General features: G+C 40.3%; 2 protein-coding genes across 4 annotated transcripts; both read right to left on the bottom strand.

Annotated features, from left to right (window-relative positions):
* Positions 1 to 1967: 1967 nt before the first annotated feature.
* LOC149826919 (uncharacterized) lies at positions 1968 to 4550 on the bottom strand. 2 transcript variants are annotated; one of them, XM_090019051.1, is made up of 3 exons: positions 4179 to 4550; positions 2919 to 3246; positions 1968 to 2310 (listed from the first exon to the last, which is right to left on the bottom strand). In XM_090019051.1, the coding sequence occupies exons 1-3, from the start codon at positions 4324 to 4326 to the stop codon at positions 2103 to 2105; spliced, it is 684 nt and encodes a 227-aa protein (XP_089875177.1). In that variant the 5' UTR covers positions 4327 to 4550; the 3' UTR covers positions 1968 to 2102. The 2 variants fall into 2 exon arrangements, with proteins under 2 accessions (XP_089875177.1, XP_089875178.1); XM_090019052.1 differs by having other exon boundaries at positions 1968 to 2259; positions 4179 to 4549.
* A 622-nt stretch (positions 4551 to 5172) lies between these two features.
* On the bottom strand, positions 5173 to 13466 carry LOC149826918 (DUF309 domain protein). Of its 2 annotated transcripts, none has more exons than XM_090019049.1 (3): positions 13027 to 13466; positions 7456 to 7603; positions 5173 to 5536 (listed from the first exon to the last, which is right to left on the bottom strand). In XM_090019049.1, the coding sequence occupies exons 1-3, from the start codon at positions 13411 to 13413 to the stop codon at positions 5310 to 5312; spliced, it is 762 nt and encodes a 253-aa protein (XP_089875175.1). In that variant the 5' UTR covers positions 13414 to 13466; the 3' UTR covers positions 5173 to 5309. The 2 variants fall into 2 exon arrangements, with proteins under 2 accessions (XP_089875175.1, XP_089875176.1); XM_090019050.1 differs by lacking the exon at positions 5173 to 5536 and adding an exon at positions 7164 to 7256 and having other exon boundaries at positions 13027 to 13433.
* Positions 13467 to 13787: the final 321 nt, after the last annotated feature.

Below are 13787 nucleotides of genomic sequence, written 5' to 3'. Positions count from 1 at the left end.
ATAATCTTTTCACAATACTTGATGGTATTGATCATTATAGTACAACGTATAAAAAAGAGATACAATGATAGTACGTGATTTTTTTTTTTTCCGGTTATAACATGTTCAAAACGTCTCTGTTCCTGGGGAGGTTTCTCCGTGTAAATAATATCAAAATAAAAAAACGGCATGACTTTCCCAAAAATAATCACAAAGTTATTTTGGCTCTAGTCATTGTTTCAACTTTCATCAAAGATGTTACACTCCTGCAGCATCCCTATGAAAAGGTATTTACACAACATAACCATTAAAGAGATCTTTTTATTTGTTTAATTTAGTGTACCTTCCAGGAGTACCACAATCACTGGTAAAAAACTATGGTTGCTGGTTCCAGCCTGAACCTGTAGATATGTTTGCGATGGTTTATTAGCAAGAAGCATGATTCGAACACGTTGTTTTGATTAGAAAATTACTTTAGCAAAATATCGATGCATTCAGGATGTTTATCTTTGGATTGCCTTAAAAATTCGTATACACATCAAAACCTCTTTCTCTAATGCATGCCTTCCGGAAAAAGAAACAATCAAAAATCCATCTGCAAAGTCAAATCCACAAAACTTTCAGGGGAGACATTTGAAAAAGCAAGAATTTACGATAGAGTATAAGGTACTTATGGGCAACAAAGTAAAGGCGCAAAGCTCCTTTCTGTTTCGTATCATTTTACTCCATAGTAATCTATTCTATGTCAACATTTCAAACACTAGACGCTCTTGCTCATGTGGCGGGGGTGACTCAAAAAATTAACCAAAGTTGAAGGGCCGTTGTAAGTTCGAAACCCACCCATGAGCTGTCCTTTGGCAAAAGGTCGAAGCTGGGTGTACCCCTAGCGGGCAAGAGAGAGTCCTAAAGTTTTTACACCAACGACCTTAGTTCCATAGAGAATTAACGCACCCTTTGTTGGTCGGTCTTCATAAAGGATGCCTCGTAGACGGACCTTATGCACCTGAACAGTCAAGCTGGGTAACGTGCCAATAGCCAACCATAAGCTGAAGGTTCTATTGCAGGTAGAGGCATGCTTAGCAACAGAAAGCATCGTTTTTTATAGTTCATGGTCATTCCTGGGGGGCAAGTTCGTGTCATACGGGTTTCATCATCTCAAGTCTTACTCACAAGCAGCGTCAAGACCTGGCTAGTGCTATCGTGTTTAGCCATCCATCTTGAACATGGGCAACAAATTCAAGATGAGATGACAGATAACCCATGAGCCGATCGCTTGGTGCAATGGTTAAAGTTTGTGAGGCTCTCAGCTAAAAAAACAGTCCTAGGCCAGGCGTTTCATGCAGAAGGCAGAATATTTTTTTTTTGTTGTTGTTGGATAGTCCAAGGCCCCCATCACCGACCGCACATTGGCTGGCCTCCAATTGGTAAAACCCTTGAGATCCCTGCTGCCCACCGGGAAGTACACCTAGCTTCCACCATGCCGCAAGGGATGCCAACTTAGTGACTTTCACAAGTTACCCACACCAGATGAGCTGAGCCCTTGTGTGCGGGAAAGGCAGAAGATTAGGCAAACCTGCAGTCCACCCCTCCCCGGCACCCTCAGTGACAGACTGCACTACTTATGGCCCTTGTTTAGATACTGGTGCGGATCTCTTAATGCTGGGCCTTTACACCGATGCTAGCGAGTAGATCATGATATTAACCACGAAATTTTATGTCTTCTCTATTAACCCATGAGAGCCAGATCTGGTAGTTGTCTCACTAGCCGGTGGATCCAGCTCATCCATTTTTCCTAGATAAGCAGGTACAATATAGTAACAATGGGAGTATCATGACAGGGCAGTGATAGTTTTACAGCTATGTTGCTGTTGATGATGATGGCAAGATAACGATGATAACTGTTTGGTGGTACATCACGTTACACGTACATGTGATGGAAACAGAGGTTACAGAAGATGTTATAACAGAAAGAAAAAAGAACTAGGTGGGCATTATCACCGATAAATATGCACTTTGTCACCAAAAAACAGAGTTCTCAGTTATGAACTTATAGAGCAAGTGCCCCGTTTTAAAATGCACAATGCATTGGATAACCTGAAAGAAATTGGCTAAACCATCGATCGTCACAAGGTTATAATCTTTCTGTGCAGGTGTACTTCACCGGCATGGCTTTCATCATGGTGGTGGTCGTGGAAAATAAATGTCAAGATGCCGACGACACACAGCACTGTGCCAACAAGAAGCTTGTCATAGCGCTCCACCCAGTGAAACTTCAGCTGGCTTGCACCATAAAAGGAGAGTGCCACAAGAGATGTCATCACGGTTATAGTACTGTAAAAAAACATAGCAACTGATGAATTGGAGAAGAAAAAAACAAGGATGCAGTACAACTATTACAATAATATGCACAAATTTGTGCAGGTCTTCCAAAACCAACCAGAAAAACGAAATTTCAGAAGTGAACGACAAGAACACTTCTTCTCTAGAGTAACCTAAACCAATGCATTCAGATAAAAGTGTATCTAGGAAAGATGCAGACAGCCAGAGCATCAAATCCCCACATGGAACAAGATCAGGTTTTACACGAGTAAAACCAGATTGGCTCAATTTTCAGATAGATTTGAGTATATATAGAAAGTTTTAAATATGCGTTTGAGGAAGCCATAATCATTCATCACTGGACCAGATTTGTTTCCCAAAAAATGAATGATACAAGACAAATAAAAGCCTAAGCAACTTGATATCCAGCAATCTCGTGTGTGTGTGTGTGTGTGTGCAAGCAATAGAACAATCACACTTGCAAAATTATTAGATGGTACATAACATGATAAACAAGGCAAGAAATGATAATATTTCTTTTCCAATAAAAAAACAAAGTAATCTTGCTGTCCAGATAAATAGTGATCAGTTCAAATAGGACATTGGTGGAAGTGTGGCACCTGAATAAAAGCACTATGATTGCAAGAACCATCATTGAGGATGAATTCCCCACTGCAAGGAACACTGGAAGCGTAGTTGCACAAGGAGACAGGGCTGGGACAAGGACAAGACCTGCAACAGCCATCTTCTCCATGGGATGATTGTGGAAGTGGCTGTGGCCACCCTTCCCAAACATGAATAATAGAACGTAACTTCCCCCAAGAATGACAAGCAAGAGCGAAGCTAGTCTATGCACTGTTTCCTCTCCAGCAATGGTGTTTGCCATTGTAATTGCAGTTATGCCAAGAAGGGAGGTTGAAATCACATGCAAAACAGCACCAAAAGCAGCTGCAGTAAATCACAAACACATTGGTCAGGAGACAATCCGGAACTTGCAATTTGAATACACAGTGCCAAAGATCTATCATACTAGTCAATTCAGTACCCAACATGCTTCAAACCTCCAATCCCCAAGTTATGATAGTTTTCTAAATGTAACACAAATTAGTTATTCAACATTGAACTGATTAATCCTCCCAAGATTCAATCTTAACATACCATACAAAGCATGTCAAGCACCAAATGGACTAGAAAAATCACCCACAAACAAGGAGGAGTTGCACTGAAACTACCTTGATGATCAACAAGCTGAAACCTCACAAACTTTAAAATTGTCAGACAACAAAATACATTACAGGCTGCATGGCAAGCATAAGCAAAAAGCAGACTGCTACAAGTAATCTTATACCAAAACCAATCAAACACAAAGTAAGCCTCGTATCCGATCACAATGTCAACAACAGACCCAACATCGAATCATATAATGCAACAAATTACATACATCCGTTCAAGCTCTTGGGAAAAAGAACCACAAGTCTGATGATAATTTCACTATTTCTGTTGGCAATTCACCAGAGATAATAAAACCAGACCTAGATTCATCAACAAGACCTCAAGAACGGCGTAATCCGTTCCAACTCTTGCGAAGAAGAACCAAAATCCGCCGATCATTTCCCTATTTCTATCCGCAGTTCGCCAGAGACATCAAAACTAAACCTAGATCCATCAACGAATTAACGATTCACATCCAGACCTCAAGAACGAGATAACACCCGGGAAACATCCCAGATCTCTGAGCCACTCACGATAAACACGACATAAACTATCCAGGAGGAATTTGTCGCAAAAAAACTCCCACAATGCAATAAATTTACGGAGATCGGCACCCAGAGAGAGGGAATTACGCAGCAGCAGGACGAAAAAGAAGGAGAAGGGCTTACTGACTACAAGCGTCCGGGAGAGCGTCCATTTCTGAGCGCGTCCGACGACGGAGAACGGGAGCCAATGCGTCGGGATGAAGGAGTGGAGGAGGGACACCGTCGCGATTCCTCCGATGGTGGGAAGATCCTCCGCAGTGAAGCTCTTCATTCCTTCCGCCAACAAACAGGAGCTCGAGATACGCTCGAAGCGGGACGCTACATCTGAGATCCGACGTTCAAGAAGCTCAGATCCAGCGAGAAATAGCTACGGTTTACGCGTGGGACTTGGGAGAAGGAGCGAGCTACGGTTTCCGTGAGACGGAGGACGGCCAATAGACAGAGCGATTGATCGGGATGGGGACGGACGATAGAACCCTCAGATAGATCGATCCAACGATCAGAGAGAGAAATGGGCTTCTGGTTAAACCCTCCTTTGATGTTTACGAAAGTACCCTCAATTTTGTTGCACGTGAACAGTAAAGAAGCTCGATGAATGATGCCACGTTCTTCAAGGGTGGAAGGGTCAATTCACTTTACCGACTCCTTCCCAAGCATCCATGTGTGCACAAACTTTCATGGCTTTTGATTTTTACGTCGTATAGACGGTTGGGATGATGGGATGATTTTAGAATTTTTATGAACCTACATCCTAATAGGATCAAGAAATGTGATTTTGTATGAAGAAATATTTACTAAAATTCTGAGCCATTGATTTTCAAGATCATGATCTAAGAGTTTGTTTCTATAAAACAAAACATCTAGATTGAAGCTTTTTATTGGAGCAACATTGGGTAGCATGAAATTTTAGAAAAAAATAATAATAATAACCTATGAAAATCTGAGTGCATACATTTTACATATTTTCCTAATTTATATATTCCAGTTACCCTCTAGAGGTGCACCTTTTACTCGGCCTCTTTCGACAAGTTGCAAAACCGATCCTTGATTTTTCTGTACTCTGTAACGTCACACATTGAGCAGAACTGGGGACCCAGCCATCTGGATAAAGATTACCGTCTACAACAATAGGTTCTCTACTTTATATTCATAAAAAAAATACAGATACAATCTTGACACTACACGAAATCAAATGGAACAAGACCTGTTAAACATGATCCACAGTGCTTGGACCACTAATAATGATACAATGGCTCAATTGTATTTACAAGCACTGAGATGTTCTTCTGTTGCTTGAAGAGTAGGTACCTTCACTCTGGAAGGTGTTCCTGAGTTGGGAAATCCCTTGGGGTGGAAACTTATATAGAAGACACCGTCAATACTGCCTTCCAAATCGTATACCTTCTGCCCTGCGCCAAAGCTACCCAGTAGTTGGTAAGATCTCTTTGAACCATCCATTGTCAAGCAGTAATCATCGACACCTGTGGAAACATGAAACAATGCTGCATTACCAAACTGCTCTTATTCGACCATGAAAGCTGATGAGCAATTCAGATTGCAGCCAGCTGTTTATCTTCTTCAAAAGCTGAGGTGGAAGTAGTTGAAAGAGTAACATACTTGACAACATAAACACACTGGTTGGCAAAATTGTTATAGTCAATCTAACCCAAATCACACTTAAACTAGTCAGTGACATTAGTGATGCATGAAAAGACATGATAGAATAGAAAGAAAACAGTGGTTGATTCGATGTGCTCTGTCAATGCGAATCACCAGAAGGAATGGATTTTTTTTTTGGTGAAGTATAAAGATAAAAAGGACTGAAAGGTCCATTAACACCATTGCAAGAAATTTCAGCATCAAGTAAATAGAAGACATTACTTCTCAAATACATCTCTGGGGGACCGAGATGGACTTTCTTTCATCAGAGCAAAAATTGACAGACTACCATGTTCTAGTTAATTATTTGCCCAAATCAAACAAAACATGACCCTGCCTACTACCAACTTGGATAATCATGATTCAAACCTATTAAATTCGAGCTGTCAATTTTAGATCCATCAATAAGCATATTTAACGTAATCGAATCCAACCAAGTTGCGATACATATAAAATTTACACTTCATAACTGTCATCCAAATAACAATAACCTGATTCTGTTTGTTGTTTGCAAATATGCATGCGTTCTGCTTATTATTGATAACCAGTATCTATCAGTACATCCAAAACAGGCCAATGTTAATAACATATTAAGGATCTTGGAAATCATAGAAAAGCCCAAACAATATTGTCATTCTGACTTTTTTCTTTCGTATTTAGTAGCATTTGACTGTGCAAATGCATGTTGACTACTGTCTTTCGTATCTAGTAGCATTTGACTATGCAATACTGTGGCCAGTCTACCAGCAATTTTGAAGCATGACGTAGAAACAAAGTTCCCAAATTGCACAGTAGAATATTGCTAGTAAAGTTTAATGGGAACTCAAAAAAAAAGTGCAACCATTATAATTCAAACAAAAGAGACAGCTACTGCCATTTGTAAGTAATCACCATCAAGTCCATAGAAGCTGAAAGCTGCAGGACTATTGTCTTCCGCTCACAAATGAGCTGAAATGTCGGAAGGCGGAGATACTGACTCTCTCCACAAAAACATGAAGTTTTACTTTATAATCACTGTTGTACAAATCTCAGTGGTCAACTATTATATTTGCACATTATCTATTCTCTGTACACATTAAAACTTCCACATAGCAACCAAGGTACAGGGAATGAAGACGTGTGCTAGGACTGTCAAACAAAAGAATATTCTGAAGATCAGTAAGAATCAAGAACTTCTAAGGATATTTCTCTCTAAAATAACCAAAGTCAATGCAATCTTCCCTCGGCTTATCAAAAAGGTAGTCACTCTTCCACACCTAATCAACCTCACAGGATCGGTCATACAGTCTCCAACATGAAAATTGTTCCTAACAGCTGTTTTCTCTAATTGAAAGCCTCAAACAAATTCTTTTATCTTCACAGGCAAAAGCCCTCAGAAATTCATGTCTGCAGGAAATTTCATTTTTTTCACAGTATTCATATGCATATGTGCATGCTAAAGAAGTAGCCATATGAACAATTTATTTCAAAGTACTCGATAAGAAAAGATCACCTTAAGATTCCCATACTTGTCTAATCTCATCAACAATGAAGCCACAAGAGCTGTAAGGGTATTCAGAGATATAACTTTGATTAAGACCTACCACAGTGCAAGTCATATCATGGCAATACATTTACTAGCACACACACACCCACTGGAGGCAGTATTTCACACAACACACTAGCTTGTCCCATTAAAAGACCAACAATGTCAACATCAATAATAGGAGCAATAAAAAGAAGAAAGAGAACACCAACTTACATGCAGCAAGTTCGAGCTGAGTCTTGTAGATAAAATCTTGAACTGCAGCAATCTCTTGCTCAAATTGATAAAACGGCCCACCACTAAAATTCATTTTGCGAAGCTTACACAAACCCTCTCCAAGCTCCATCATAGCCCCTCGATGGTTCTACAGACTTTAATATTCAAGTTAGACTTCACTCCTTTAGAAAGCCCGGGAGCTCGTGGCAATGCATTTTTCTACCAGAGAACGGAAAAGCACTATGACACTAAATTTAAATTGCAGAAAAAAGGAACTTTTCTTTATGGTACTTCACATGGGCAGGGCCAACGATATAAACTACAAGATTGAGCAACATTGTTATCGATGTGAGTAATAGGAAAACAAACATGAAAGTAATCAAAGCAATGATAGCTTCAGTCCATCTACCACATGATTTCCTGGAATATGATAAGCAATAAAATGCTGTTATAACCAATGGTAAGTTCGAAACCTAGTACCTTTATGCGAGTCATGGAAGATTTTTAATTTAACTTTGAAAGACATTCTCTCATTTATAAATAAACAAAAAGCAAATTGATGAGCATTCCAAGCCCTAAACTCAAGTCCTAATTTGCTCACTGGGGCCTCAAATGGAGACGGACACCTGACTCATTAACTCATTGAATTAGGATCATTAAGCAAATTGCTGAACAAGCAACTATTATTGAGATCTCCAACAATAAAGACCACTAAACTATAGATATTGATAGTGGTGACATGAGGCCCGCAGGCCATTGCACGACATGTTGTAACCAGGCAGTTCATCAGTGTAAAACAGCAATTCGTTTACCATTCTGCAAATGATGCTCAGCGTCAATGTGAGGCATTAAATCAGTGGCACTACATTTTTCAGCAATAATGTTCTCAACTTGTCTAGATATTTTTGTTATGACGTCCCTAAATTGGCAAATGTGTAAGCACAAACACATAACAAGGGCTGTTTAATCAATATATGGGCACTACTATAGGCTACTAGATAAGTGGTGCTAAACCGCATTTTGAGAATTATCAAATTCTAGCAGCCTTGAGATTATTACACATGCCTCAGAAAAAAGGTTCCCGTCAGTAGCCAGTTTCACATGGAAGGCACACATTTTTCAGTCATGCTGTTTGACAGCAAGCAAAGATCCCTCAGGTCCGCAACTATCAATATCTGTTTGAGCTTTTATTCTTTCAAGGAGGTGCTTCAACTATAATCGAGAAAATCTAATGTAGCCTATACGTTTGGTTATGCACACTCTCCCACTGAGTTATGTCCTTGCATCCCCAACAACAACAACAACAACTACGCCTTCATCCCAAAACAATTGGGGTCAGCGATATGAACCAAAAAAGAAATTCATTTTGGGTCTTCCACATGAATCCTTTTCCTCCAATCATTTCTATCCAACGCCATGTCCTCGGTGAGGTTCAAAGCATTCATATCCTTTCCTATCATCTCCATCCAAGTCTTCCTAGGCCTACCCCGACCTCTTTTAACTAATATATTTTCCCATTTCTCCAACCTTCTAACTGGAGCATCATTAGGCCTTCGCCGAATATGTCCAAACCACCGTAAACGATTCTCTCGCATCTTATTTTCAATGGGCGCAACACCTACCTTCTTACGTATCTCTTCGTTCCGAATCTTATCTTTTATTGTATTTCCACACATCCATCTAAGCATCCACATCTCAGCTACACTCATTTTTTGAATATGATGTCTCTTGGCAGCCCAACATTCCGTACCATATAGTAAAGCGGGTCTAATAGTCGTCCTATAAAACTTTCCCTTCAACCGCAATGGCATTCTACGATCGCACAGCACTCCAGTAGCACTTTTCCATTTCATCCACCCAACCTTTATCCTATGATTTACATCTCCATCAATTTCTCCATACTTTTGAATGATAGATCCCAAATATTTGAAATAATCATTCACCGGTATATCTTGCTCACCAAGCTTCACTACACTCCATCACTACTTCGTTGCTTACTAAACCGACATTCCATATATTCAGTTTTACTCTTACTCAACTTAAAACCTCTAGCTTCCAATGTCTGTCTCCATAATTCTAACTTAGCATTAACCCCAGCTCTAGACTCATCAATCAAAACAATATCATCAGCAAACAACATACACCACGGTACATTTTCTTGAATTGATCTCGTAAGCTCATCCATCACTATCGCAAATAGGAAAGGGCTTAAAGCAGATCCTTGATGTAACCCAACCGTTATCGGAAAATTGGTTGTCACCCCTCCACAAGTGTGGACATTGGTTACTACTCCTTCATACATATCTTTAATTATACTAATGTACTTGAGAGAAACACCTTTCTTCATCATTGTCCACCAGAGAACGTCCCTAGGTACTCTATCGTATGCCTTCTCTAAATCAATAAAAACCATATGCAAATCTTTGTTCCTCTCTCTATAACTTTCAATAAGTTGTCTAAGAAGATGTATAGCTTCCACAGTTGATCTTCCAGGCATAAAACCAAATTGATTCTCCGATATCATGACAACCTTCCTCAACCTAGACTCAATCACCCTCTCCCAAAGTTTCATAGTATGACTCATGAGTTTTATACCACGATAGTTTGTGCAATCTTGTATATCACCCTTATTCTTATATAAAGGCACCAAAGTACTCTTCCTCCACTCATTAGGCATCTTATTTGTACGCCAAATCAAGTTAAAAAAATTTGTCAACCATTCTAAACCTTTCTCTCCCAAGCATTTCCAAGCCTCGATAGGTATACCATCTGGGCCAACTGCCCTTCTAGATTTCATTTTCTTCAAAGCCTCTGCAATTTCTTTCTTTTGAATCTTACGCATGAAGTCACGATTTATCTCATGAAAAGGAATGGAGAAGTCTCCAAGATCTTGAGCATGACTATCATTAAATAGCTTATCAAAATAATCTTTCCATCTCTCCTTAATCTCCTCATCTTTGACTAAAACCCTTTGCGTTTCATCTTTGATACATCTAACCATACCCAAATCCTTCGATTTCCTATCTCTCATCTTTGCAAGCCTATAAATATCCTTCTCGCCTTCTTTGGTATCCAACTTGTCATAAACCTCCTTATATACCTTAGCCCTCGCGTTTCGAACAACTTTTTTAGCTTCCTTCTTTGCTATCATATACTTCTCCAAATTCTCATTATCACGACTCTTACTTAGATTTCTATAACACTCTCTTTTAACCTTAATAGCTAATTTGACATCCTCGTTCCACCATGATGTATCCTTACCTAGTGGTGCACCGCCTTTAGACTCACCCAATACCTCCTTAGCTACTTTTCTCATACCACCCGCTATCTTATTCCACATTGATTCTGAATCCTCCTCGAGACACCAATCAACTTCCTTAACTACCTGCTCTACAAACATTCCTTGTTTAGCTCCTTTCAGTGCCCACCACTTAATTCTAGGATCTATCCTATGTCTATCCCTTTTGCGGCATTGTCTAATTCTAAGATCTAAAATTAAGACTCTATGTTGTGTAGCTACACTTTCTCCGGGTATAACCTTACAATCGATGCAACAACCCCTATCTCTCTTTCTAAGTAGGAAAAAATCTATCTGACTCGTATTAACCCCACTTTTAAATGTTACTAGGTGAGACTCCCTCTTCCTAAACCAAGTGTTTGCTAAGATCATATCATAGGACAAACAAAAATCTAAAATCCTTTCTCCACTTTCATTTTTTTCTCCTATATCATAGCCTCCATGGATATTCTCAAATCCATCCCTACTAATGCCTACATGTCCATTAAGGTCACCGCCGATGAAAAGCTTTTCTCCATAAGATGTCTCTTGTACTACTCCATCTAAATCTTCCCAAAATTGATGCTTAATGGAATCATCTAAACCTACTTGAGGTGCATAAACACTAATAATATTAATAATATTCGTACCTAATACTAATTTAATAAGTAAAATTCTATCACCCTTCCTACGGACCTCAACTACATTATCTATAAACTGACGACTCATAACAATCCCTACTCCATTCCTATTCCTATTTATACCTGTATACCAAATCTTATATCCTCAAGGTTCTATCACTTTAGCTTTCTCACCTACCCATTTGGTCTCTTGAAGACATAAAATATCAATCTTTCTCCTACACATAACATCTACTAACTCTACCAACTTACCAGTTAAAGACCCTATGTTCCAAGTGGCTAACCTAATTTTATGGTCTTGGACTAACTTCTTTACCCCCACCCGTCCAACAAAGTGAGGGAACCCTTGCCTATTTGACACCACACCCGGGCGCCGGTGTGACGCGTCGCTTCTGGGCGACGACCTAGCAACCCTTGCACATTTATCACTGCCTCCGGGCCTAGAGAGTACAGCGCGTCGCTCAGTAGGGAACGCCCCAACGAAATTCTCATATTGGTTCATTTTCATAGGATATGACAAAGTTTTTATGCTGGCTGTCACAGGCCTACCGCAACCCTCCTCCTTTATCCGGGCTTGGGACCGGCAGTGTATAACTACACAGGCGGAGTTTATGTCCTTGCATCCCCCTTTTCACAAAATCCCAACAATTTTCATCCATAGCTCTATCCATGTGGCGTAGCCTGTGCGATTGCTTACATGTCTATATCCACCAAAAAAATACGAACTCACCTGTTTGGTGTACACCATGTGGCGTAGCCTGAGCGATTGCTTACATGTCTATATCCACGAAAAAAATACGAACTTGCCTGTTTGGTGTACACCATGTGTCTGCATCATAATTCATAAGCGTGCCAACATGGACACAGCAATGCGTTTGTCATATAGGCGTCCATGTACTTGCTTTCACATGTATCATATGTCAAAAATGCTTCACATACATGAAACGGTAGAGTATTAGGGATGAGATACTCCAATAACTCCATGTTGTATAAAGGCGAAAACACAACTATTTTTTGGCTATTCTTACTGAGTGATACCAGTTACACGCTGAAGGAGGAAGGATGAGAACGGATCAAGGTATTACATCGAACTTCCTCAAGCAAGTATTGTAACAAAAACCTTTATACAGAAGATCATAAACACTCCAAGAATTAAATTATTTTCCCCCACCCACAGAAAGTTCTTATAAATCAACGGCGTTCTTGTTCTTCTAACCAAACAAATGAAACAACTGGGCAGATTCCTGAAATTCTGTTTTTCAGAATAGGAACTCAGTACCAAGTACCAACTCTGAGACATCTGTTCGGTTTAGTTTAAAAATTGGACTCTGATACCCAGGTCATTCCACAAAATGCCTAAATCACATGCCTTTCCAATTCTCGCACGAATGGATATCTCAACTCTCGGACATACCAGATTCCGGAATCCGAAGAATTTAAAACTGTAGTTCAGAAGGTGGATTCTAAGTCAAGTATCCAAATAAACAACAAAGACAACAAGAATCAGTAAGTAATGACTAAAATTACCAGATAACGATGTCAATACCAATAATGTCACAAAATGAAAATCCAAACGTTTTTTTTTTATGAAAATAAGGAATTAAGCGCATCATCACAAACTGAAAATTCCAAACAGTAAAGAAAGAGAAAAACCTGGTTGAACAGATGGTGGAATCCAACGGCGCACTGAAGAATTCCGTGCACGATGGTTCTGATGGGTTCCTCCGCATCGTTCCAGATCGCTTCGAGGGCGTCGTGGCAGCCGTAGTAATCGCCGGAGTTGAACAGAAAGACCGCCCGATCGAAGCAAAAATGGTCGCCGAAATCATCGTCGTCGGCGTCCACGGAACGATAGGAACACCTCCAATCGTAACTCCTGAAACCGATTCCATCGGAAGAGTCCGCGAGGATGCCAGAAATTCTTACGTCCGGCGAGGCAAACGATATTGCCGACGAGAAGAGGGAAAGGCGGGGCCGGAAGAGAGGTCGGAGAGGAGAAGCATAAGGAAGACGGGGATTAGGCGTAATAGTGATCGCCATTTTCTCAGAAAAAAAAAAGGCAAGATATCCAAATCTCGAGTTGGAGCCATTTTCGTGGTGAAGACGCGTTCGGGGCGTAACCCGCCAGAAATTATCGGCGTTTTTTTTTTTCCCCTTTTATGACTGCCATTTCACGGGATCCGTCCTGCATTCAATCCAAACCGTTCGATCAAACGGTTTGGTCGCTGTCCTGGAGGCATCAAACTCCGTGGGCTTAAGCACAACCAAATAGGGCTGGTACACGAACCAAGCAGCTCGTGGGTCGCTCGGTTTGGCTTGCCTAAAGCTCGTTTGCGATCGTCAAGTTGGCTATGCGAGACGAGCCATGAGCTGCTCGTATAGTGTAACCGAGCCGATCATAAACAAATGGTGTT

This window comes from Nuphar pumila, chromosome 10 (assembly GCF_984573655.1).
Source record: "Nuphar pumila chromosome 10, dmNupPumi1.hap1.1, whole genome shotgun sequence".
NCBI lineage: Eukaryota > Viridiplantae > Streptophyta > Magnoliopsida > Nymphaeales > Nymphaeaceae > Nuphar > Nuphar pumila.
This window is presented reverse-complemented; position numbering and strand designations above follow the sequence as displayed.

Bases quoted from the DNA above. Each gene is read 5' to 3' on its own strand.
- LOC149826918 (XM_090019049.1), bottom strand. From the start codon at position 13,413: ATGGCGATCACTATTACGCCTAATCCCCGTCTTCCTTATGCTTCTCCT. The intron at 7,604-13,026 runs GTTTTTCTCTTT...TAAAGTCTGTAG, and splicing joins TCCACCATCTGTTCAACCAG to AACCATCGAGGGGCTATGAT. The intron at 5,537-7,455 runs GTAAGTTGGTGT...ATGTTTCCACAG, and splicing joins TCAGCTCGAACTTGCTGCAT to GTGTCGATGATTACTGCTTG.
- LOC149826919 (XM_090019051.1), bottom strand. From the start codon at position 4,326: ATGAAGAGCTTCACTGCGGAGGATCTTCCCACCATCGGAGGAATCGCG. The intron at 3,247-4,178 runs GTAAGCCCTTCT...GATTTACTGCAG, and splicing joins CTCCCGGACGCTTGTAGTCA to CTGCTTTTGGTGCTGTTTTG. The intron at 2,311-2,918 runs GTGCCACACTTC...GTTTTTTTACAG, and splicing joins ATCATAGTGCTTTTATTCAG to TACTATAACCGTGATGACAT.